We start from the raw sequence: 24,421 nt of genomic DNA on the forward strand, positions 1-24,421 counted from the left end.
TTACGAGAACAATACTCAGAGCTGACACAGAGCAGGGAGTAGTGCCTCATGTCAGAGTGGAAATCTCAGAATTCACAGAGTATTAGGTAGAGGACTCAGAATTGTATTACCTCGGCAGTGGAGCAAAATTAGCCCTAGATTAGGTATTGTTCTGTTCCTGCCAAACAAAGCTTAAAAGCAAAATCCGACCTACCTAAGGAGGCAAAGGACCTGTACTCCGAAAACTATAAGACCCTGGTGAAAAAAATAAAAAATGACACAAACAAATGGAAAGATTTACTGTGTTCCTGGACTGGAAGAATCTATATTGTCAAAATGACTATACTATCCAAGACAATCTGCAGATTCATTGCAATTTCTATCAAATTACCAATTGCATTTTTCACAGAGTAGAAAAAAATGTTTTTTAATTTGTATGGAAACACAAAAGACCCTTAATAGCTAAAGTAATCTTTTTTAAAAAAATTAATTAATTAATTAATTTTTGGCTGTGTTGGGTCTTCATTTCTGTGCACGGGCTTTCTCTAGTTGTGGCAAGTGGGGGCCACTCTTCGCAGTGCGTGGGCCTCACAGTCGCGGCCTCTCTTGCTGCGGAGCACAAGCTCCAGACGCACAGGCTCAGTAGTTGTGGCTCACGGGCCCAGTTGCTCCGCGGCATGTGGGATCCTCCCAGACACGGCTCGAACCCGTGTCCCCTGCATTGGCAGGCAGATTCTCAACCACTGCGCCACCAGGGAAGCCCCTAAAGCAATCTTGAGAAAGAAGAACACAGCTGAGGGAGTCAGGCTCCCTGACTTCAGACTATACTACAAAGCTACAGTAATCAAAACAGTATATCATTGCCACAAAAACAGAAATATAGATCAATGGAACAGGATAGAAAGCCCAGAGATAAACCCACACACCTATGGTCAATTAATCTATGACAAAGGAGACAAGAATATACAATGGAGAAAGACAAGTCTCTTCATTAAGTGGTGCTGGGAAAACTGGACAGCTACATGTAAAAGAATGAAATTGGGGCTTCCCTCGTGGCACAGTGGTTAAGAATCCACCTGCCAGTTCAGGGGACACAGGTTCAAGCCCTGGTCCGGGAAGATCCCACATGCTGCGGAGCAACTAAGTCCGTGAGCCACAACTACTGAGCCCATGTGCCACAACTACTGAAGCCCACGCACCTAGAGCCTGTGCTCTGCAACAAGAGAAGCCACCGCACTGCGACGAAGAGTAGCCCCCACTCACCACAACTAGAGAAAGCCTGTATGCAGCAACGAAGACCCAGTGCAGCCAAAAATTAATAAATAAAATTAATAAATTTTAAAAAAAGAATGAAATTAGAACAATCTCCAACACCACACACAAAAATAAACTCAAAATGGATCAAAGACCTAAATGTAAGACTGGATACTATAAAACTCCCAGAGGAAAACATAGGCAGAACACTCTGACATAAAACACAGCAATATCTTTTTGGATCCACCTCCTAGCGTAATGGAAAAAGACACATTATATAGAGAGGGAAAGAGATAAGGCCAGTGGCAAACTTGTCATTGGAAACAGTGCAGGCAAGCCAGTAGCAGAGCAGCATTTTTAAAGTATTGAAAGAAAAAAATCGTTTCTCTTATTTTCACATTACTAAAATAATCTTTTGATACAACTTTTTACTACTGAAAATAAAAATTGTTTTATTTAATCCCTGCTTAATTTGTGAAGTTTTCAAATTTTATTTTGATAACAATGAAAGATGTCCCGTTTTCTCATTTTTCTTTATTCAACAGGAATATGAAATATTTACAGGCTGTTTATGTAACCTATAATAGTATCATAGATGGCCCCTGAAAATCTATTATACTAATTGTCAGATTTTTCTCATTTATCATACTACTGGATATTCTTTATGCTACTGCTTGATTGAAACTATAGAAGTATAGGCTTGAATGCTTTTTAATCATTAACATAGAAGTACTCACATTTGTTACTTTATGGCCTGCCATCTGATTCTTTTTTTTCCCTTCAGAATTGCTGAGATGTTTTCATTTTTTTCTTCAGTCTTTGATACATAGTAATCTATAAAGTCTGTAGATAGATAATAGGAAAAAGCCATTCAGAAGCTGGTTTGTTAACAAGAAAATCAGATCTAAATTGTTCATTATGAATGTTTTTATTGATATCTAATTTTAAAAAGCATTATAAATAGGTAAAATTTGTCTTTGTTCCTCTGCCTCCTAGAAAGCTTTAAAACTCAATTCTTAAACTTTAATAGTAAAGAACAGTTTGAAAAATAGTGACTATAAATGATTGCTTCTGATTTTGCAAGTAAAGCAGTTGTACTGGTTAAATTTTTATATTACTTGCTTGCTGTCACTTATTTTTGGTTGTCACTTAACATATTTTCACCATTCTGATTCTCTTAAGGCCCAATTTATTAAAATTGTGTGTAAATCCTTCCAGTTCACCATTCTCTTAAAAGTAGTTCTCTGTTGACTCTTAGTCAGGTACCAAATAATTCTACCTGCTGCAGTTACACAACTGCTTCTCTTGACCTCCACACAGTGGCAATAGAGTAGCATCTTCAAAATGAGCTATTTTTCTTTTGTATTCATTCCATATGCATTTTTGAATGCTCACCATGTACAAAGCATTGATCTTTATAATCAGTATTTTCTCTGATAGCATGTTTATCTACCCACAGAACCTATTTTCTTGTGTATGTTGGTAAATAATACATACATATTCTTTAAAAATATTCAATGCCATTAGCTTATTACAAAGCCAGTTTCTTAAAATGGGAGGATCTACTTGTTTTTATCTATGCTTTGCTTAGATTCTACCTATAAGTTTGACTGCTATACTGCTGTTAATATATCCTTATCTTCATTTCTAGGTGATGCTAAAATGTAAAAAAGGTTATCCTAGGTATATTTTTTATATACCTAAGGCCAGCTATATAAAAAATACTAAATATTTCAAAGTTAGATTGAACAAAACTTTCTGTACCAAGTGAGACTTCAAAATCAATGTTAAACTTACCCATATCTTGAAATATGCTATTGCAGTGGTTAATTCAGCTCTTACAAACTGTGGAATTGCAAGTAACATTAAACCATCCAAGAGGATAGGAAGTAATGAATAATCCAACTGAGATGTAATAAAGGCACAAATTGATAACCGGGCATCCTCCTGAGATAGCAGTTTTTCCCTGTGATGGAGCTAAAATGTTAATCAAAAAATAGTCTGAGATCAAGAGGTTAAGATCTTTCACAGTAGCTACATCATAGTAATCAAAAGACACTAGAAAAGAAAATTCTATTGAAAATGCTCTTGGAACTAAATAAAGTGATGGCTTCTAAGTTTTTGCTTTTAGTTGAGATCTCAGATTAATTCCCTGCTGACATCAGTATTGTTCTTGAGTATTAAAAAAATAGGCAGCCTCTCATTATTCATTATTTACTTGAATTGTTACTGAAAACTTTAATCAGGAAGAGTTCAGTAATTTGCCACTGTTCACTTGGAAACTTTGGCAATGTGGTATTGATTCAATAAATAAAGTCTTCATATTTTTAGACGAAGAATATGACCTGGTTTGGGAGAACTTAGGTAACATTACAGTGAACTTTAGACTGTCTTCTTGATGGGTTTTCCTACTCTATTCCTGCTTTCCTCTTCTGCTTCTTTCTTTTTCTCAATAAATTATCAGTATGCTAATTGTGTTTTTATAAGGAGTCTATCTTTTGAGGAAAGGGAAATTTAAGAAGCCTTTTCAAAGAACTGTTCTACGTAAGGAAGTTCCTATTTTGAAGACTTTTTTTAAATTATAAAAGTAACCTATACTAATTTAAAAAATCACAAAATCGTTGTATGATGTGGAATACCCTTTCGCCAAGGCAACCTTTACTAACATTATATGTATCTTTCCAAACATTTAGTTTACATATATAAACATCTGTATGTAGTTCACAAATTAGAAACACTATACATTCTATTTTGCTGCTTGATTCCTCTTAAATGTAGTAAATGCATGAGCATATTTCCTGTACATAAATTTAGATTTGCATTATTTCTTCTAATAGCTGCACACAATGACATTCCATTGAATGGATCTCCATCCCATGCATCTCTTGTGTAGCAGTTCTCAAAGTGTAGCCCACAGATAACAAGGGGTTCCCCAAACCCTTTCAACAGTATTATTGTTTCATAATAATAATAATAATGATTTCATAATAATACTAAGATATTATTTCCCTTTTCATTGTGTGAACATTTGTACTGGTGGTGCTAAAACAATGTTTTGTACCCAGTGGTGGGTATAACTGCTGGCACTTCAGCATTAATAAGGTCAGTGACAGCAAACTATACTAGCAGTCATCATATTCTCCACTACCATACACTTAGTTTTTTTGTTTTTTAAAGCTCCAGTTTCATTTAAGAATGTCTTTGATGACATAGTACAAATTATTAATTTTCATATATCTCCACTCTTGAGTGCTCATCTTTTAAATATTTTCTGTGTCAAAATGGGAATATTCTCTGACAGTGGTTGGTCTTGAGGAAAAGTACCTTTGTGATTGAGTTGTGAGCTGAATTAAACCTTTTTCATGAACACTACTTGAATGTGGAAGTGGAAGAGCAGCTGAAAGATAAATATGATCATTCAGACTTGAGCATTTGGCATGCATTTTCTCGAAAGTAAGCACGTCACTTCAAGGAAAACAACTAACAATTTAAATTTATGTGCCCAGTGGTGGTACATGAGTTGTCCTGTACCCTGGAAAATATGATTGTTAGAAAGTGGTAATTTGTTGTTTAATGTACTTTCTCTAATTATGAGTGAGGCTGAGCCTTTTTCAGATGCTTGTAGCTCATTTATATCCCTTTGTTTGATGAATGACTTATATTTTTCTATTAGAAATTTTATTTGTTTTTTTTTTGCTTTTAAATAAGAGTTTTCTGACAGATTATGTTTCCCAAGAATGGTCATAATAATATCTCCCATTCCGTATGCCATTCTTAAAATGTGACTTTGACATTCTTCCCCATTAAGATGTTAGGCCTGTATTTCCTTTTGTTGAAACTGGTCAGGCTTGCTGGTGCTTTATGACTTCTGAGTCTAGATCATTAGATATAGCTTCCACCTTGTTCCCTAGGGACACTTATTTTTGGAAGCCAGTTGCCATGCTGTAAGGAAACCCAAGCATCCACAAGGAGAACATAGGTCTTATTTTCCCCAGCAGAAGTCCCAGAGAACAACCAGCATTAACTGCTAGACACATGAGTGAGTGACTCTTCAGGTAGTTCCAACTCCAAGACGGCTTCACTGACTCCATTAACATTAAAAAATAGTTGTTATTTTATGCCACCTAGTTTGGACTAGTTTGTTAGGCGACAGTCAGTAAACCTGAACAAGCTGTTTATAGATTAAAGAAATCAGCCCTTAATTCTCATCTTTGTTTCTATCTATCTATCTATCTATCTATCTATCTATCTATCTATCTGTCTGTCTGTCTATATATCTATCTAAAACTAGGAACAAAGTTAGGTTTATTAGCTTGTTACTACAAGGGAGAATGTACACATTGGGAGCTGGAGTTTAGTTACAGAATGGTCTTGTCAAGGATTGGTTAGAATTTGTAAGCCAGTCAATTTGCTGGGTCAGTCATTGGTCTTACCTTTAACACGAGTTCAGTGCAGTTACCATTGGATCAGTTGTCAGTTTTCTTGTCTTGGAATACGTGGATCTAAATGAGCTGTGGTAAAATAGTATGGGTTTAGATTGCTTGTCTTGCATGTCATGGTTTAGGATAGTTTTTCTGTTTTGTGAGTCCTGGGTACAGTTTTGCAAATTGTCTCTGCTTCAGTTCTCAGATTCCCCCTCACAACTATCCGTGAGGCTTTTTTTTCTTTTCACTTCATTTGACCCTCTTTCTGAAAGATGAAGTGCTATCTTCTGAGGACATGATCAATCCAGATCTGCACTCCTCTTTGAGAGATCATCACTGTATATTGAGTTTTCCGTGGTAGTTGTTTTCATCTCTTTAATTTGACAGCATTTTTTTGGCTTTTGACTTTGTTTTCGAACTCTTCTTTTGTTGTGTATGGTTTTATGGAGTGATTGGAATGGCTACCCCACTCTTAAGAAATCATTTCTTGTGTTTTTATGGGCTTACTTCATTTAAATCTTTAACTGGAAATTTTTTGATAAAGGAGTGAAGTAGAGCATGAGCTTTTTTTGTATATGTATATGTATATAAATATATAAATACATACATGCACATACATACACATATGGCTTGTGTCACAAAATTAATCAGTAGCCTGTCTTGTCTTTGCTGTTTTGAAATGCCACCTTTATCAATCAGATTCTCCGTTGCCAGATTAACATGGATTTATTTCAGAACTCCAAATGGTAGTCTGTAACCCTGCCTATTTTAATTACTGTAGCCTAACAATGTGTTTTAATACTCATAATGATGTTTCTAAGGATATTTTACTTGAAAATTCACCATAATATAACTTCTAAGGTAAACTGAACACTTATTAAATAATTGTTAATTACCTTGGTCTGAAGTGGGAAAGAGTTATGCTGGAAAACAGCAAAAACTGTATTGTTTGAAAGTCAGAGGCGTAAGACTGGCTATTTTGATGCTAAGAATTGCAGATTTATTTTCCTTTTAGAATATTCCTTAGATCAGTCTAATACATACATACATACATACTCCAGCTAGATCTTTTGAGCAGTGCATTGAAAGCAATTGCTTCTTTGTTGTCTCACCCTAACTGTGTGATGTGAATAAAGACATAGCTTATACCAAAAGCTAGGGTGTGCTACCATGATTCAGAGTCAAATGAAGAAAATATGAGAAAGAACATGTCCATTTATATTAATTTAAAACAATTAAAATGATTTAATTCTCCTGTATAAAGTGATATGTTCACAAATAAAATATCACTTCTGATGAAAGAGGATTTGTTAACTAAAGAATTTACAAATTAAATGATACGGATTTCATTTTATCCTAGCCACTCTAATTCATTTTTACATAAACCCTAGCAAAGTGAAATGATTTAAAACAGCTTTGCACAATTTTGTACTTATTTATGTGAAGATCATATTAATAAGTCATTGGATTTTTCAGGAACTGTCACCTTGAAATAAATTACTTTAAAATAAAAACAGATATAAAAGAGGAAAGATTTTGTTCTAGAAACTATCCAGGTGTTAGTTATAACTTTCTTTTAACTTAAACGAGAATTAATTTCTTCCCCACACTTTCTTACTGAGCTGGAAGAAATGAAGAAACTGATGACTTTCTTAACCCTAGTCAAAATGGCTTTATGTCATTGTGTGAATTAAGTAGGTTTACATTTACTTTTCCATACAAACAGTAGATCCTTGTTTAATGGTGGTTCTCAACTGAGTGTAATTTCGCCCCCCCCCCAGGGGACTTACAGCATTGAAAGACATTTTTTATTGTCACAAGGCCAGAGAAGTGCTACTGGCATTTAGTGGGTAGGAGCCAAGGATGCTGCTAAACATCCTGCAATACTCAGGACAAGTAATTCTTTGTTTTATTTCACTGAACTGTGGGTAGTGGCAGGAATGTCACTCAGACATTTATTTAGCTGCCTACTGTGTGTCAAAAAAAAGGCGGGTTGTAGAGGGCCTGGTATACCATATGATAAGTGTGGTAGGCAGAATAATCTCTTTCATCTTCAGGCATATCCGTGTCCTAGTTAGTCCCTGGAGCCTGTGAATATGTTGTATCATCTATGACTATGTTTTGTTACACAGCAAAGTGGAATTAGGGTTGCTAATCAGCTGATCATAAGGGAGATTATCCAGGTGGGCCAAATGTAATCACAAGAGTCCTTAAAAGTGAAGAGGAAGGGCTTCCCTGGTGGCTCAGTGGTTGAGAGTCCGCCTGCCGATGCAGGGGACGCGGGTTCGTGCCCTGGTCCGGGAAGATCCCACATGCCGCGGAGCGGCTGGGCCCGTGAGCCATGGCTGCTGAGCCTGCGCGTCTGGAGCCTGTGCTCCATAATGGGAGAGGCCACAACAGTGAGAGGCCCTTGTACCGCAAAAAAAAAAAAAAAGTGAAGAGGGAGGCAGAAGGGAGAGGGTCAGAATGATGCAGTGTCAGAAAGACTCAACCTGCTATTGCTTTGAAGATGGAGGAAGAAGCCTTCTAGATCTGGAAGAGCCAAGAAAACAGATTCTCCCCTGAAGCCTTCAGAAAGGGAGGCAGCCCTGCTGACACACCTTGATTTTAGCCCGGTGAGACTGTTCTGGCCTTCTAATATACAGAACCAGAAGGTAATAAATTTGTGGTTGATACAGCAGCCATAGAAAGCTAGGAATTTGGGTTTTATTTGGTAGGAATAGGGAGCCATTAAAGAGTTGTCATCAGAGGAGTGACCTGGTCAGATTGTGTTGTAGAAGATTGTTGTACAACCATATTCTACCACGAATTTGCTTATTCATCTGTTATGACTGCATAAATGACAGTGGACCATGAAACTTCAGATACCATTTAAATTTTGTGAATTAGGGTATAAACCCTGAATTACAGAAATATGTCCACATTTTCATTGTTACATTTCACATTTCATGGGTAGAAGGCCTTGCTTATTAATAACTGTTTCTTCTCTTTCCTTTGAACTAAAGTTATCTGTATAGATATTTGTCTCATAATTCCTTAGCATACTTTACATATGAATTTTATAGATGTTCACTTTTTTTCTTTAAGAAAATGGCCATTATGTAATGTGACTGATTGTCAAACTATAGGCTCTCTTCTTTGTTTCCTTTGTTCATTTCCATAAGCTCTAGAACTATTAACCATACAGCCTCTCCATTAGCTCTTACCTTTTATCATTCCTGACAGGCTGCCACCTGTGGGGCCCACTGCACCAAAAATCCACAGATTTTCTTTTAACTGAACAGCTATAAGTGCATGCTATAAATGGTTTTGTCTTTTATAAACAAAATTGTGTTCCACTCAAAAAAACTATAATGCATCCTGTCAAGAGCTTCTCTAAATAAAAGGGGATCTTTTCACTTTGTCATTTTTTTGTTGTTGTTGTAAAACTCAAATTATTCGGGGAAAAAAATCACTTATTGGCTATTTTACAGAATACCTATATGTTCTAACTAAGTTGGTTATCAAGCCAGTGTTTCTCATGCAAATCCTATTCTCCTTTATTTTCATTGTAGACCAGGTGTATTGGGTTGGCCAAAAAGTTCATTTGGAAAAACCCGAACGAACTTTTTGGCCAACCCAATATATGTATTTTAAAAGAAATTTACCATCTGATGCCTTTTTAAAAAATTTCTCAGTAAATGAAAAAATAGAGCAGAAAACTTTTGGTAAGAAAAGTTTTGAGATTGTGCTTAGCCATACAGTTGGGGAGAGGCTTGCAATGTTATGCTTGCTAAGAGAACTTGACAGTGTTTTCCTACTCCATTCATTTCCTACGCCATTCATGTAACTACAAATTAACTGCTTCCACCCAGTGAATACCGATGCCATTGGATGTACCACATAACCAGCTAGCTTTCTTCTGACCTGGATACCTGAGAGAAATATCTTCTCTTTGCTGTCTGCCGGCACCCTCTTCACCTCCCCCATCTTCTCTCTTTATCTCCTCCCTTCATCACACATACACACAGTGCTGCCTCATTCCAGAGGACATTTTATGCAGCAGCTTTTTACCATTTAATATAAAAATTTATCACACCACTAATTTTCCTGTTACCTTAATTCCACCCTACCCCCCAAACACGTTTTACATACAGGGTGTGGATGTAGAATGGTACAAGATGGATTCTCAGTAACTTTTCATTGAATTAGATGCTAGTGGTAGCAGATTTCTTAAAGGTGTATAAATCAGCAGTTAACATGAACTGGAGATTTGGGTGACCTTTTTTTAGGAAAGATCTGGCCTGTGGTAACTAGGTGTTGGTGAATTGCTTCTAAAACTCTACTAGTTTCATTTCATTATGAATTTATTCCTTGAATAAAGAACAAGCGTAATTCTCAGAGACTGGTACAAGATCATTTATGGTCTTAAATCGGATGGGTATTGTAGATATTCTGATTGTGATTACTCTGTTTTTATGTAAACAAAATAAATGTTGATAGGCTTGGTTCTCTGAGACTTAAATAAACTCCAACATTAAAAGGTAATAGTGGGACAGACATTTTGAAATGCTTGAATTGTGTTGTTTTCTAAAGACATCATAGTGTTACATCTTTGTTAATCATAGTGTTGCTGTTTTTTGAGTTTTCCACTTGACTTCCACAGATAATTCAGTTCTGGAGGCACTGCTGTGCAGTTATTCCTTTGTTTTGTGCCAAGCATGCCTACTACAATAAACACACAATGTAATTTAAATCATGTATGAGATCATTTCAGGTACTCCAGCAAATGTAGGTTAAACAGCCATAGAACAGTTTTTCCCTTCACAGAAATAGTGAATTAGTGCAGGTCTTAAAATACTGCAAATTCTCTAACAATTTTGCTATATCAGCAGATGGTCAGAATGGGAAGTTTTCATTCCTGTCATATTCTTTCATTTTTATAAATTATTGACGGTTTACAATTTGATAAATGATAATCCCAGTTTTTGAAGTAGATTGAGGGCGCTGACTGGCTCCTTATTAAACGTTCTTGGCTTTAAAAGTTCTCTTTTGGAATTTCCTGTTTATAGCACTTACACTTCGATCCTTCACCTGGTAGCTTGACCTTGTAGAGCATCTTAGCAGGAAAGTAGAGATTCTCGTAATATTTGCTCAGTGATCTCACTCCTTGGAACCATAGAAGCAGTTGGAGCAATAAGCAGAGAGAAGGGAGCTGGTGTTGCCTATAGATGGCTCACTCTGATGTTCTCAGTCCCTTTAATAAGGTTATACACAGAAATAAATGATATTCAGAAAACTGAGCATATCCAAAGATAGCATTTAGATTGCAAATAGAAAATCTCATCTGAGTTTTCTTCACTGTTTCTGTGAGCTTAAAAAACCTGAGCTTAAAAAAAAACTCCATTGCCCACCTGACCTCCATGAGCTGCTACTCTGGTGAGCCACAATCAAGGGGTGGGGGAGTGAATATAAATATCAATATTAGAGATAAGGACACATATAACTTCAGGAGTTATACATGCAGCTCTTGGCTAATCAATGGAAAATCTTGTCAGAATGGACAATTTTTAAATAAAATATAAATTACAAAAAAAGTACAAAAAACAAAAAACTTAGGACCAGGTAGAAATAGATGTATAATAGCCATGGAAGAAATGTTTTAAATTGCCTCCCCACTCCTCAGAAAAAAAGAACAATAAAACACCCTCCCCCAGTACTCAGTAACGTTTATGTGCTCATTTTACAAGTGGTTTTATTGGAATGTACTATCAATTAAACAGTATAATGCGTTTAACTTTTCTAATGACATCCTTTTGGCAGCAGTTTTCCTTCTCTCTCTCCCTCCCCCATTTTTTTTTCCTTCTTTCTCTCTTTTTTTCTTCATTCTTTTCTTTCTTTCTTCCTTTTGTAGTATCAAAATTTAAGGAACAGGTAATGCTGTGCTAGTTGAACTATTCTAAAACCTAGAAAGCTGTGGGAATTGTCAGGAAAAGAATGAAACAGAAAAAAGAAAAACAGTAAATTTTTATATTTATAAAAATAGATGCAAAAATATAAATTACCCTTAGCAAATTGAATCTAGCATTAAATTCACCATTTATCCCTGGCAAAGCTTCTATTGAAATAGGAATAGAATAATAATATGCTTTTAACATGTTAAAAAAAATAACTTTTTAAAACTAAACACAAACATACCACTGGATAATGAATTCTAGAGTCAAAAACCAAACGTCAAAGGGCATTAAACTTTGGGATGGTGGAGGAATCAGACAATGATAAAAAAAAGAAAGACACTGACATTGCCTAGTATGCATACAAGTAAAGCAAAAGGAATTTAAAAATGCCTCACTGAAACTAAAGGAGAAAGGAAGCCCTGAAGAGTTTCTAGAAATAGATGGTGGTTAAAGGGAATTAAGTTTCATATGTTTTATTTAGTCTATTACCTGTATTCTTTTATTTTACTAAATGTAAAAATATAGAGTTTTTTTTAGGTTCACTTGAGACCTTAGTCCTCAAAGCTGGTTTTTCCAAATTTTTCTGTAACACTTAGATGTGCATCAGAATTACCTGGAGAGCTTTTAAAAATCCTCGTGCCTGAAGCCAGTTAAATCAGAATTTGTAGACGTAAGACTTCGATGTCATCATTTTTAAAAGTTTCACAAACGATTCCCAGTGTGCTGCCAAGGGTGAGAACCACTGTTCTTTAAGGATTTTTGGTTAAATTGCTGAAGGCTCCCTTGCCTCCTTAAGATGCCTTATTGTGAGTTTTAAAGGAAATACTATAGGTGAAGGACCTAGCCTGTGCCTAGCACATGCCTTGCTTGTGTTTGGAGTTTAGTAAATATAAATATATTTTGATTTCTATTTCATTGCTCTCATGAAGAACATTCCATACTGAGACAAATGTGAAGAAATAAGTAGATGTTCTGTTCCTCAGAGCTGGACTTGAAATAAATAGTTGGGCTCATTGTTTAAATTTTGCATTTCTCTTAAGCTTACTTTGCAAAGAGTTGATGCACCTTCCTATGAAAGGTATAACTAGAAAAAAATTAAAACTAGAGTAAAAATACCCAAGTAGTAATGGTCTAGGACTGGTGGAGAGAATAATAATTGTATCAGAAAACGTAGGTTACAAGCTAATAACTAAGTTGAAATTTAAGTTTTTGTCATTGAGATAGGCGTGTGCTGTCATTTTTATTTCATTAAGTCTGGGTCCCAGTCTTTCTAGACATAGCAGTGTAAATAGTTCCTTTACTTACAAGCTCATCAGATAGAAATTGTAGTTTAAATTCCTCAGGGAACAGCCACAACAGTGATTAAAATAAAAATACATTTAAAAATAGAGTAAAGTAAAAATCTCAGGTGGCTCCCTTGGAATTTGGGTTTCACGCTTGGTGTAGTTAGTGACTGAATTTGCATTGCCAAGCCCTATTAATTAGGTGGGTTCTGGTTGGCATCTGCAGGCCTCAAACTCTTTGTTAAGCCACCAAATTAAAAGAGTTTATATCCTAAGAGATTCTAGAAATTTAGACGTTTTAGATATATTTTAGAAATTGAGTTACCTATGGTGAAACAATCAGAGGTCAAAAAAGAAGATAATTTTAAAGAAAAGATATTTTCATCAAACTATGGAATTTTTGAAGACCACATGATTATACATTGTTATAAGCAAATTTTTCTTTAATATTTTTGGCCTGTTGCATAGCTAGTGTGTTTATACATAATCTACCAGGTTTCATAGAAAGTATATTATTTTTAAAAAGATCTTCTGTGTTCTTCTAAGGCAGGAAACTTCTTCTCTTTAGCAAAATATCATATGAAAAAATGTTACAGTAAATAATTTCTGAAAATTATCATAGGTTATATGGAGACTTGAAAAGAGAGCAGTTACACAATATGCCACATAACCTAAGAAAAATAGAAGATTCAGCTTTACTGAGTATCTTCTGGGTGAAATTGAAGATTAATGCAGTGAATTATATTTTAGTTTTAAGGAATAAAAATCTCAAAGAACAAGAAATGTACATCTTCGTAAGTAGCACCACAGGAGCTAAAAATCTTATACCAGCTTTAAAGATTAAACACCTATGGGTCAATTGTTGTAGGTCAGAAGGCTATATAGTGACCAAGAGAAGGACCTCATAACACAGTTCAACCATTCTGAACTGTACAGAACCATACAGAACCGTTCTGTCTTCAAGTAATAATTTCAGAACCAGGGAATACCAGACTTGCTTATTAAAATCCAATGTATGTACTTTTGAAGTAAGTCAGGTTATTTAGCACTTCATTTATTAAGCATAACCCTGGAGTCAGGAATTCTAGCTAGTTATCTTCTGCTAATAACTGAAACCTGTTATAAGGTTCCTAATGTTATCATAACCATTTTAAAGGAAATATTTCTTAAATAATCATGTGCTTTCTTGAAGGGCAAGAATGGGAGTTAGGCATATGGAAGCAACAGAAAGAGAACAAACCAAGAACTTGGAAGTATTCTAATGGCATCTGCTGATGCCGTTAACATGAGAAAAATCAGATTTGGATGTCATTCAAAGCTTAGGGTTGTCAGTTTTTCTCATTTTGAAAATGACCTTGCAAGTCTTAAACATTCTGTATATATAATGAACATTTGTGTCAGCTAATTGAGGTGTCTAGGGCAGCTTGTCCCCCAACCAAATGGCCACAGAGGTATGTACTTTTTTAGTCTGAATCCTTTTTTTAAAATAGCTTTTTAAAGTTTTGTTTGACATAGTTTCCTTTGTTTGTTTTTGCTTTTGTTGCATGTGTATTTTGGTTATGATATCATATCCATGAAATCATTGCCAAGGCCACTGTCATGAATCCTTTCCCCTATGTTTTCTTCTAGAGTTTTACAGTTTGAGGTCTTATGTTTAAGACTTTAATTAATTTTGAGTAGATTTTTATGTGTGGTGTAAGATGAGGGTTTCATTCTTTTGCATATGGATATACAGTTTTCCAACACAATTTGTTGAAGAGAGTATCCTTTTCCCACTGTGCATTCTTGGCACCATTATTGAAGATCTATAGGTAACTCTATATGTGTGCATTTATTTCTGATCTCTCTATTCATTTCCATTGCTCTGCATGTTCAACATAGTACTGGAAACCCTAGCCACAATAGTTAGGCAAGAAAAAGAAATTAAAGGCATACAAATTGAAATAGTAGAAGTAAAATTGTCCGCTCTTGCAGATGACATGATCTTATATATAGAAAACCCTGACGACACCATTAAAAAAACTGCTGGAGGGCTTCCCTGGTGGCGCAGTGGTTGAGAGTCCGCCTGCCGATGCAGGGGATGCGTGTTTGTGCCCTGGTCCCGGAGGATCCCATGTGCCGCGGAGCAGCTAGACCCGTGAGCCATGGCCGCTGAGCCTGCATGTCTGGAGCCTGTGCTCCGCAATGAGAGAGGCCACAACAGTGAGAGGCCCGCATATTGCAAAAAAAAAAAAAAAAAACTGCTGGAACTAATAAATGAATCCAGCAAAGTTGTACATCAATGTACAAAAATCAGGTGTGTTTTCTATATTGCTAATAATTAGCTGAAAAGGAAATTAAGAAAACCCATTTACAGTAGCATCAAAAAGAATAAAATATTTAGGCATAAACTTAACTTAGGAAATGAAAGACTTGTAGACTGAAAACTTACAAAACATTCATGAAATAAATTAAAGACACAAACAAATAGATATCCATGTTCATGAATTGGAAGGCTTAATATTGTTAAGATGTCCATACTACCCAAAGCAGTTTACCAATTCAGTGCAATTCCTATCAGAATCCCAATGGCATTTCTTATAGAAATGAAAAACACAATTCTAAAATTCATATGGAACCATAAAAGATCTTGAATAGCCAGCCAAAACAGTCTTGAAAAAGAACAAAGCTGGTGCCATCACACTTTCTGACTTCAAAATATATTACAAAGCCATAGTAATTAAAACAGCATGGTGGGCTTCCCTGGTGGCACAGTGGTTGAGAGTCCGCCTGCTGATGCTGGGGACACAGGTTTGTGCCCCGGTCCGGGAAGATCCCACATGCCACGGAGCAGCTGGGCCCGTGAGCCATGGCCACTGAGCCTGCGCATCCGGAGCCTGTGCTCTGCAACGGGAGAGGCCACAACAGTGAGAGGCCCGTGTACCGCAAAAAAAAAACCCAAAAAAACAAAAAACAGCATGGTACTGGCATAAAGATAGATAACCTTGTTATTTTGGAATAGTTTTAGGTTTACAGAAAAGTAGCAAAGGTAGTACAGAGGGTTCTCACGCACCCTTCACCCAGTTTTCCCTAATATCAACATCTTTCATTAGTATTGTACATTTATCAAAACAAGAAACCAACTTTGGTATATTAACTAAACTCCAGACTTTATTTAAATTTCACCAGTTTTCCACTAATCTCTTAGTTGCAGGATTCAATCCAAAATACCACACATTGTATCTAGTCTGGATCTGTTTTTTAATAGTTTTCTGTTTCTTCCCATTATCCCCAATATTTTCATATTGTCAATTGAGCTTCAGTATTGCTGCCTTTGTTTTCCTTGTAGCAGGTATTTATCTCCTCAGATTTGTGCATCTAAGCAAACGTGCAGCTAAACAAATATAATCACACCTGTTAGAAATGTGTGGGAAAGAAGAATAAATAATTTGATTTTGTAAGATTCTTCTATGAGTACTTTGTTTAAATTTGCACATATAGGTGTCAAACTATTTTGGTCATTCACCTTCAGAAGTTAATTTCTTGCCTCCCAGTTTATTCTTGATGGTTGAGGCTGCCAGATTAATGATCTCTCTGGTTTATATACTGTTGCTGTCCATGTCCTCCAGTGATAACATTTGCGAAACTGTGACTTCACAACCAGAATATTGACGTTAATGAGCCAAGATATAGAACATTTCTATCAGCACAAGACCTCTCAGTTGCCCTTTTATAATTAAATCCACTTCCCTCTTGCCCATGCCCTGTCCTTTTGGTTGGTATTGTGAGTGATTTCTATTGAAACCTGGGCATTTTTGGTATTGTGTTATGAGACTCTGCATCTTATTTAAATCTGTTTTAGCTGGCTTCTTCTGACACTGCTCTGGCAGAAGTGGATGTACCACTTTTGTTACTGCCAGGTAGGGGAAGAGGCCGTGTTCCCCACTAAGCCTCCACTGATACCTCCCTGGGTGAGGAAGGGGAGAGTTCAAGATCCCCAGGGACCTCCACAGACATGGGAGGTGGGTTGAATCCTTCTAATAGCTCAGTGGGACTGGGGCCACAGTTTATTCTGTGGTGTTTGGCTGAAGTAGAGCAATTATTGTCTAAAAGTTTTTTGTCTTGCTTTGTGGTCCCTTTCGTGGTCCTTTGGCTAGAGAGTAGGCTATTTGTTTTAGCTTTTTTTGTCTGTGCTCATTGGTGTTTCCAGGTTGCTGGCTTCTTCAGCCCCAAATCTGGAATTTATGAGGCAAGAAGAAAGGGCACTCAACACCATGTTGTTCCTTGGGTGCTGTGCTGCCTTCTTCTCTCCATCTTTTAGAGTCTTCTTATGTTTGTTTATATATAATGTCCAACATCTTCCTGTTTATAATTTACTTATTATGTTAGAAAACTAATTATTTTCTCAAGAACATACCACCTAGTAAACATGCTAGGCATTCTGTATTTTTTCACATTAAATCATATAATTAAGTTCATTATGTTAGGTGGACATTATTTGCATAAAAGTAATAGTTTTGAAAATGTTGTTAGTGACTTCAGGGTCTCTTAATTCTAGTGACTGTAGGCATTATTGCATTCAAAGAAATGATACCTGGATTTTTAGTGCATGTGCAATGATAATTCTTCTCTAGGGAATCATGTGGTCAATCTGTTTTATATATTTCTTCAAGAGTATTAATAACCATGATTAAGGAATGTCTGCCAGAAGCCAAAACAGACATTTATTTGTGAACGTGTAGTTTTTTTCACTAAAAGTAGTGTGTGTTTTGTTTTGTTTTTAAGATCTTGTAAGGTATGTATTTGGAGATTCTGTGTGTTTTTTTAAATTCCTTCTTCCCTCCACAACTCTTCTTACAAAACAGAAATACTTTTAATCTTCTAATGACTGATCAATACACTTTAAAAAATATATACCAATGTCGTGTTATGCCACAGCTGGTGGGGTTTAGTATGGGGATACTTTTCCTTTTTATTAGTCTGTTGGAAATTAAAGCGTGGAGATATGATAAGTTAACTGTTTACAGTTTCTTAGAGCAAATTGAAACAGTATTTAAACCACACTCTTAAGCTTTGTTTCAATAGTGGGAGTGACTTGTTGAACATCATCTTCAAGCTCAGCTTCTTTTCACTCATATTGTAGCAGGTAGTTTTAGTGACTGATATTTCAACAAAGTTCACATCCTCTTTAGTAAGAGGTCTATTGCTTACTAATTAAAATGATATTGAACATTATTGCATGTTGCTTAAGGGAGTAGATCTTTTTAAATGTTCATCTTCAATTTCTGTGCATATTGTAGAATGATATCTTCAGGCTTGTGAATTTAGAGCTTTGTGTCTGCAGTTTTTCTTGCTGTTCTTTCTCCTATCCATCTTCCAGGAGAATGAGTATTGAAATTACCCTTGCCTTGGATTTATCCTGTAACTCTGGAATGTTCACATAAGGGGTTTAATTTCACATTCATGCCTCCTATGTCTCTACCTCTCAGTTACATTTTCTATTTGTGGTCATTATTTTAAAATCTAGAGGATATATGTATATGTATAGCTGATTCACTTTGTTATAAAGCAGAAACTAACACACCATTATAAAGTAATTATACTCCAGTAAAGATGTTAAAAAATAAAATAAATAAAATAAAATCTACTTACATTGTTCAAACTGCATATCTGACTCAGCTACTTCATCTACGTAGAATAGAATTGAGTCTCAGTAAAGGAAAGAGAAGAATTTCTCACACAGAAACTCATGCACTTTACTTAAAGCCTTACACATTTTCAGCATTGTTGATAATGAGAGCAAATATAGCTGAAAGCAAAGTTGTGTTATTTTTCAATTCTTAGATTTTAAGGAATTTAAATACTGATAATACCAGTGGTAACAGTGTCACAAGCTGAAAACTCTTATACCTTTTAAGTTGGTACAAACTGTAGGAAAAACAACCTGATAATATATATCAGGAGTCATAAAATTGTCTATGCACTGTAATCTAGTAATCCTTCTGAAATAGTGGTAGATATCCTCAAGAAATAATTTGAAATGTATAGGAAAGGCTGTATAGATTGTAACATGGAACAGTGTTTGTGAAAGATTATTCAGCAAAATTATAGTTAAAATTGTATTTAATCTAGACCATGATTACTTCAACATGCCTATAACAAAAAAATTATGACATAAGTTGATTTAGAATTCTTAAACTGTGTTAGAGTAGAATTTTTTGTGTGATAGTATAAGTGCAAAGAACAGAACTAATTGTATATTTATGTGTATGTATGTGCATGCCACAGGCACAGAAAAGGCCAGAATGTTCTCTTTGTGATTGTTATCTTTAGGAAGTGGATGGATGGGTTATTTTTATTTAATTATATTTCTTTTGTTTTTCAAATATCCCAATGGAAGAGGAGGAGCACGTGTTTGGGTTGTTAAAATCTATTTTTATTTATTATTTTTCTTTCTCTTTTTTAACCAGAAGAATATACATGTATATAAGTAGCATAGCAATCCAGGATAGGGCAGTGTTTCCTCTGTCAGTCCTGAGGGCCTCACTAAGCTGCCACAATAAAGTACCTGATCTTCCTACAAGGAACCCTGGACAGTTGTGTTTAAGTGCTCTTTGGCATGTTATGTTCCTTTTAGGATACTTTCCACCAGGTTTTGATTCTTTACATGGATGAATTGTTGAGAAATTGGGCTAATCAGATGACTATGCTTAGAGGCCCTAGGGAGCTGAGGTTAGACTAATTGAGTGAAATTTTCTTTGACAAACTTTCCACAATGAGGCTCCTTTAGAATCCCTTGCAAGAAGGGAGGCAGAAGCAATTTTGTTGCTGTGAAAGACATTACAAAGAATTGAGTCACTCACATGTAAGAGGAACTTGTTTTGCCTCTCTGACACAGTGTGGCTCCTCTCTGTCCTGCAGCTGGCCCTGAAGGACCCTGTGCATACCGTGTCACTGCAGCAGTTCATCTACGAGAAGCTCAAGGCCCAGCAGGAGCTGCTGGGAGAGCAAGGCTTCCAGTCCCTCATGGAAACAGTGGACACCGAGATCGTCACCCAGCTACAGGAGTTTTTGCAGGGCTTCTGAGAGCACGTGACATGTGGCTGAGATGACCAGCCTGCCATCTGTGTGTGAGAGCCTGCTGAGACGATGGAGAAATCCCTTGTGTATTGAAAGAAAGATGGGAAGACCACATGTTTGTTTACTACAAAATTCAGCGAATAAATGTAAATCCTGCATACCTAAAATCACAAACCTATTCCTCAAAAGAATTTAATTTTATATTTATGAGGGCCCTGTGTTTACTAAAGATAGATTTGACAACAATAGCTGCTTAGCTTCCTGTTAAGAGAAGAAACTGTTACCTTTTAATCATATGCTCTTAACACTTGAGAAGAAGAAGGCTAATGTCTGAGATGTTTTTCTGCAACCAAAATTAGTTAAATTTGGCTGCCTTATCTATCCCTTTTTTAAGTTAATGAGACTACAAGTTTGAAAAATGACAAACCTGTTCAGATGATGCAATTACGGAAATTTGTATACCAGGCAAAAGTATATGAATAGTGACAAATATACATTACTGAGATTATCTTGCAAGGGAGTTGCTTTCATCTGACATAGAAAACATGTTTTATCAGACAAATGCTTTTATTTTCATTCTAGTAATTTGATATGGGAATTAGTAATGGGGTTTTTTTCTTGTGTTATTTTCAGTAATTACATTTAGTCTTTAAATGCACATTGTAAGGCCCACAGATGTGAACCTGTGGTACTGCAGTGCCAGGTGGGAGACCTCTGGTCGTGATTTGATCCTAGTTCCTTTGTTACCCCTGGAGTCCAGGAGCCCTGTGAACACTGACAGAAACCAGCAGCCACAGACCCCTGTGCTGCGAAATGGCTGTGACAGGCTGTTCAGCACTTACCCATCTCAGGTTCCTCTGTGCAGGGGTACATCAGGGCCTCGATGATATGGATACACGTGGAGGACTCAGCAGTGATCCCCAGGGTACCGACACTGATGTGACAAGTCTTCCTTCCTTATTCCTCCAACATGCAGTACCAAAAATGGGGAAAAAGGAGAAAATAAAGCCTTACTTTGTTTTACTTGCCATTGACTGTAAGGAACCTTTAAAGCATTTTTAAGAAAATACTCAAAAGCAAGGTTGGAAAATGTCTGATCTTTCTATAGAAAGTTGGGTACAGTATGTAACTGCAGGAAACCCACTGCCCCTTTGTAAGTTGTGGAACCCAAAGTGTATGGAAATATTTGATGTTTTAAGCAAAAGAAAGAAAATATGGTCCAAATTAAATTTTCCAAAGATACCTCACCTTTGCTTGCCTGATTATTTTTCCTGCCTTACAAAAAATGAGTTCATAAAAATTGCCCAATGAATTTTAAAGGGAAGTTTTCTTTCATACTCTGGTGTTAACTATGTCCTAGCAGGTGGCAGTGCTTCAAGTAGCAAATCCTAGTTACCCTTTCAGTTTCTCTTTTCATTTAAAGACCAGAAGCTTCTTTAATATGATATTTCATTTTTAAAAAATTTTTATTTTATATTGGAGTAGAGTTGATTAACAATGTTGTGGTAGCTTCAGGTGTACAGCAAAGTGATTCAGTTATACATATATGTGTATCTATTCTTTTTCATATTCTTTTCCCATTTAGGTTATTACAGAGTATTGAGCAGAGTTCCCTGTGCTATACAGTAAGGTCCTTGTTGGTTATCTGTTTCCAATATAGCAGTATGTACATGTCAATCCCAAACTCCCAATCTGTCCCTTCCCCTCCACGCTTACCCCCTGGTAACCATAAGTTGGTTCTATAAGTCTGTGAATCTGTTTCTGTTTTGTAAATGAGTTCATTTGTATCATTTTTTTTAAGATTCCGCATATAAGTAATACCATATTATATTTGTCTTTGTCTGACTTACTTCACTGGAGACTATCACCTGATAGTCTCCACATCCATCTATGTTGCTGCAAGTGGCATTATTTCATTCTTTTTAATGGCTGAGTAATATTCCATTGTATTTATGTACCACATCTTCTTTATCCATTCATCTGTTGATGGACATTTAGGTTGCTTCCATGTAAATAGTGCTGCAATGAACATTGGGATGCATGTATCCTTTCAAACTATGTTTTTCTCAGGATATTTGCCCAGTAGTGGGATTGCTGGATCATATGATAGCTCTATTTTTAGTTTCTTAAGGCACCTCCATACTGTTCTCCATAGTGGCTGTATCAATTTACATTCCCACCAACAGTGTAGGAGGGTTCCCTTTTCTCCACATCCTCTCCAGTATTTATTGTTTGTAGAGTTTTTGATCATGGTCATTCTGACCGGTGTGAGGTGATACCTCATTGTAGTTTTGATTTGCATTTCTCTAATAATTAGCAAGGTTGAGCATCTTTTCATGTGCCTCTTGGCCATCTGTATGTCTTCTTTGGAGAAATGTCTGTTTAGGTCTTCTGCCCCCTTTTTTTTTTTGCGGTACGCGGGCCTCGCACTGTTGTGGCCTCTCTCGTTGCGGAGCACAGGCTCCGGACGCGCAGGCTCAGCAGCCATGGCTCACGGGCCCAGCCGCTCTGTGGCATGTGGAATCTTCCTGGACCGGAGTACGAACCCGTGTCCCCTGCATTGGCAGGCGGACTCTCAACCACTGTGCCACCAGGGAAGCCCCTTCTGCCCATTTTTTGATTGGGTTTTTTTTAATTGAATGATTTTTTATTGTGGTAAAAGATGCGTAATATAAAACATACTATTTTAACCGTATTTAACTGTACAGTTCACTGGCACTGAGTACATCCACATTGTTGTGCAACTCTCACCATCATCCATCTCCCGAATTTTTCACCTTCCTAGACTGAAACTCCCCATTAAAAACGAACTCCCCATTCTCCCTCCCCACCCTGCCCACCCCACCCCCCGGCCTCTGGCATCTACCAGTGTACTTTCTGACTCTGTGAATTTGACTATACTAGGTACCTCATATAAGTGGAATCAAACAGTATTTGTCTGCACCTAACATATATTGGAATGCATTTTTAAGGTTAACTTAATATATGTCCTGCAAACAGATTACACCTTTTTTTTCCCCTTTGCTCTACAGTAGGCTCTCACCCAGCCATCTACTTCATACATAGTAGTGTACATACATCAATCCCAATCTCCCAATCCATCCCACCACCCCGCCCCTCTTGGTGTCCATACATTTGTTCTCTACATCTGCGTCTCTATTTCTGCTTTGCAAATAGGTTCATCTGTACCATTTTTCTAAATTCCATATATATATGTTAATGTATGATATTTGTTTTTCTCTTTCTGACTTACTTCACTCTGTATGACAGTGTCTAGGTCCATCCATGTGTTTGCAAATGGCACAGTTCTGTTCCTTTTTAAGGATGAGTAATATTCCATTGTATATATGTACCACATCTTTATCCATTCCTCTATTGATGGACAGTTAGTTTGCTTCCATGTCCTGGCTATTGTAAATAGTGCTGCTGTGAACATTGGGGTACATGACTCTTTTTGAATTATGGTTTTCTCAGGGTATATGCCTAGGAGTGGGATTGCTGGGTCATATGGTACTTCTATTTTTAGGTTTTTAAGGAACCTCCATACTGTTCTCCATAGTGGCTGTATCAATTTACATTCCCACCAACAGTGTAAGAGGGTTCCCCTTTCTCCACACCCTCTCCAGCATTCATTGTGTGTAGATTTTTTGATGATGGCCATTCTGACCAGTGTGAGGTAATACCTCATCATAGTTTTGATTTGCATTTCTTTAATGGTGAAGTTGAGCATCTTTTCATGTGCCTGTTGGCCACCTGTATGTCTTCTTTGGAGAAGAGTCTATTTAGGTCTTGTGCCCACTTTTTGATTGCGTTGTTTGTCTTTTTGATATTGACCTGCATGAGTTGTTTGTACATTTTGGAGATTAATCCCTTGTCAGTTGATTCATTTGCAAATATTTTCTCCCATTCTGAGGATTGTCTTTTGGTCTTGTTTATGGTTTCCTTTGCTGTGCAAAAGCTTTTAAGTTTAATTAGGTCTTATTTGTTTTTGTTTTCATTACTCTAGGAGGTGGGTCAAAATGGATCTTGCTGTGATTTATGTCAAGGGGTGTTCTGCCTATGTTTTCCTCTAAGCGTTTTATATTGTCCGGCCTTACATTTAGGTCTTTAGTCCATTTTGAGTTTATTTTTGTGTATGGTGTTAAAGATTGTTCTAATTTTATTGTTTGCATGTAGCTGTTCAGTTTTCCCAGCTCCATTTATTGAAGAGACTGTCTTTTCTCCATTGTATAGTCTTGCCTCCTTTGTTGTAGACTAATTGACCATAGGTGCGTGGGTTTATTTCTGGGCTTTCTATCCTGTTCCATTGATCTATATTTCTATTTTTGTACCAGTACCATATTGTTTTGTTGACTGTAGCTCTGTAGTATAGTCTGAAGTCAGGGAGCCTGATTCTTCCAGCTCTGTTTTTCTTTCTCAAGATTACTTTGGCCATTTGAGGTCTTCTGTGTCTCCATACAAATTTTAAGATTGTTTTGTTCTAGTT

General features: G+C 36.5%; 1 protein-coding gene across 4 annotated transcripts in view; it reads left to right on the plus strand.

Moving 5' to 3' along the window:
• IPO11 (importin 11) overlaps nt 1–21,172 on the plus strand; it is a 214,953-nt gene extending 193,781 nt beyond the window's left edge. For all 4 annotated transcript variants that reach the window (XM_060295810.1, XM_060295809.1, XM_060295813.1 and 1 more), the window contains one exon: nt 19,777–21,172. In XM_060295810.1, the coding sequence (XP_060151793.1) occupies nt 19,777–19,941 (165 nt within the window). In that variant the 3' untranslated portion in view covers nt 19,942–21,172. The remainder of the gene's footprint in view (nt 1–19,776) is intronic.
• Nucleotides 21,173–24,421: the final 3,249 nt, after the last annotated feature.

This window comes from Globicephala melas, chromosome 3 (assembly GCF_963455315.2).
Source record: "Globicephala melas chromosome 3, mGloMel1.2, whole genome shotgun sequence".
Lineage (NCBI taxonomy): Eukaryota > Metazoa > Chordata > Mammalia > Artiodactyla > Delphinidae > Globicephala > Globicephala melas.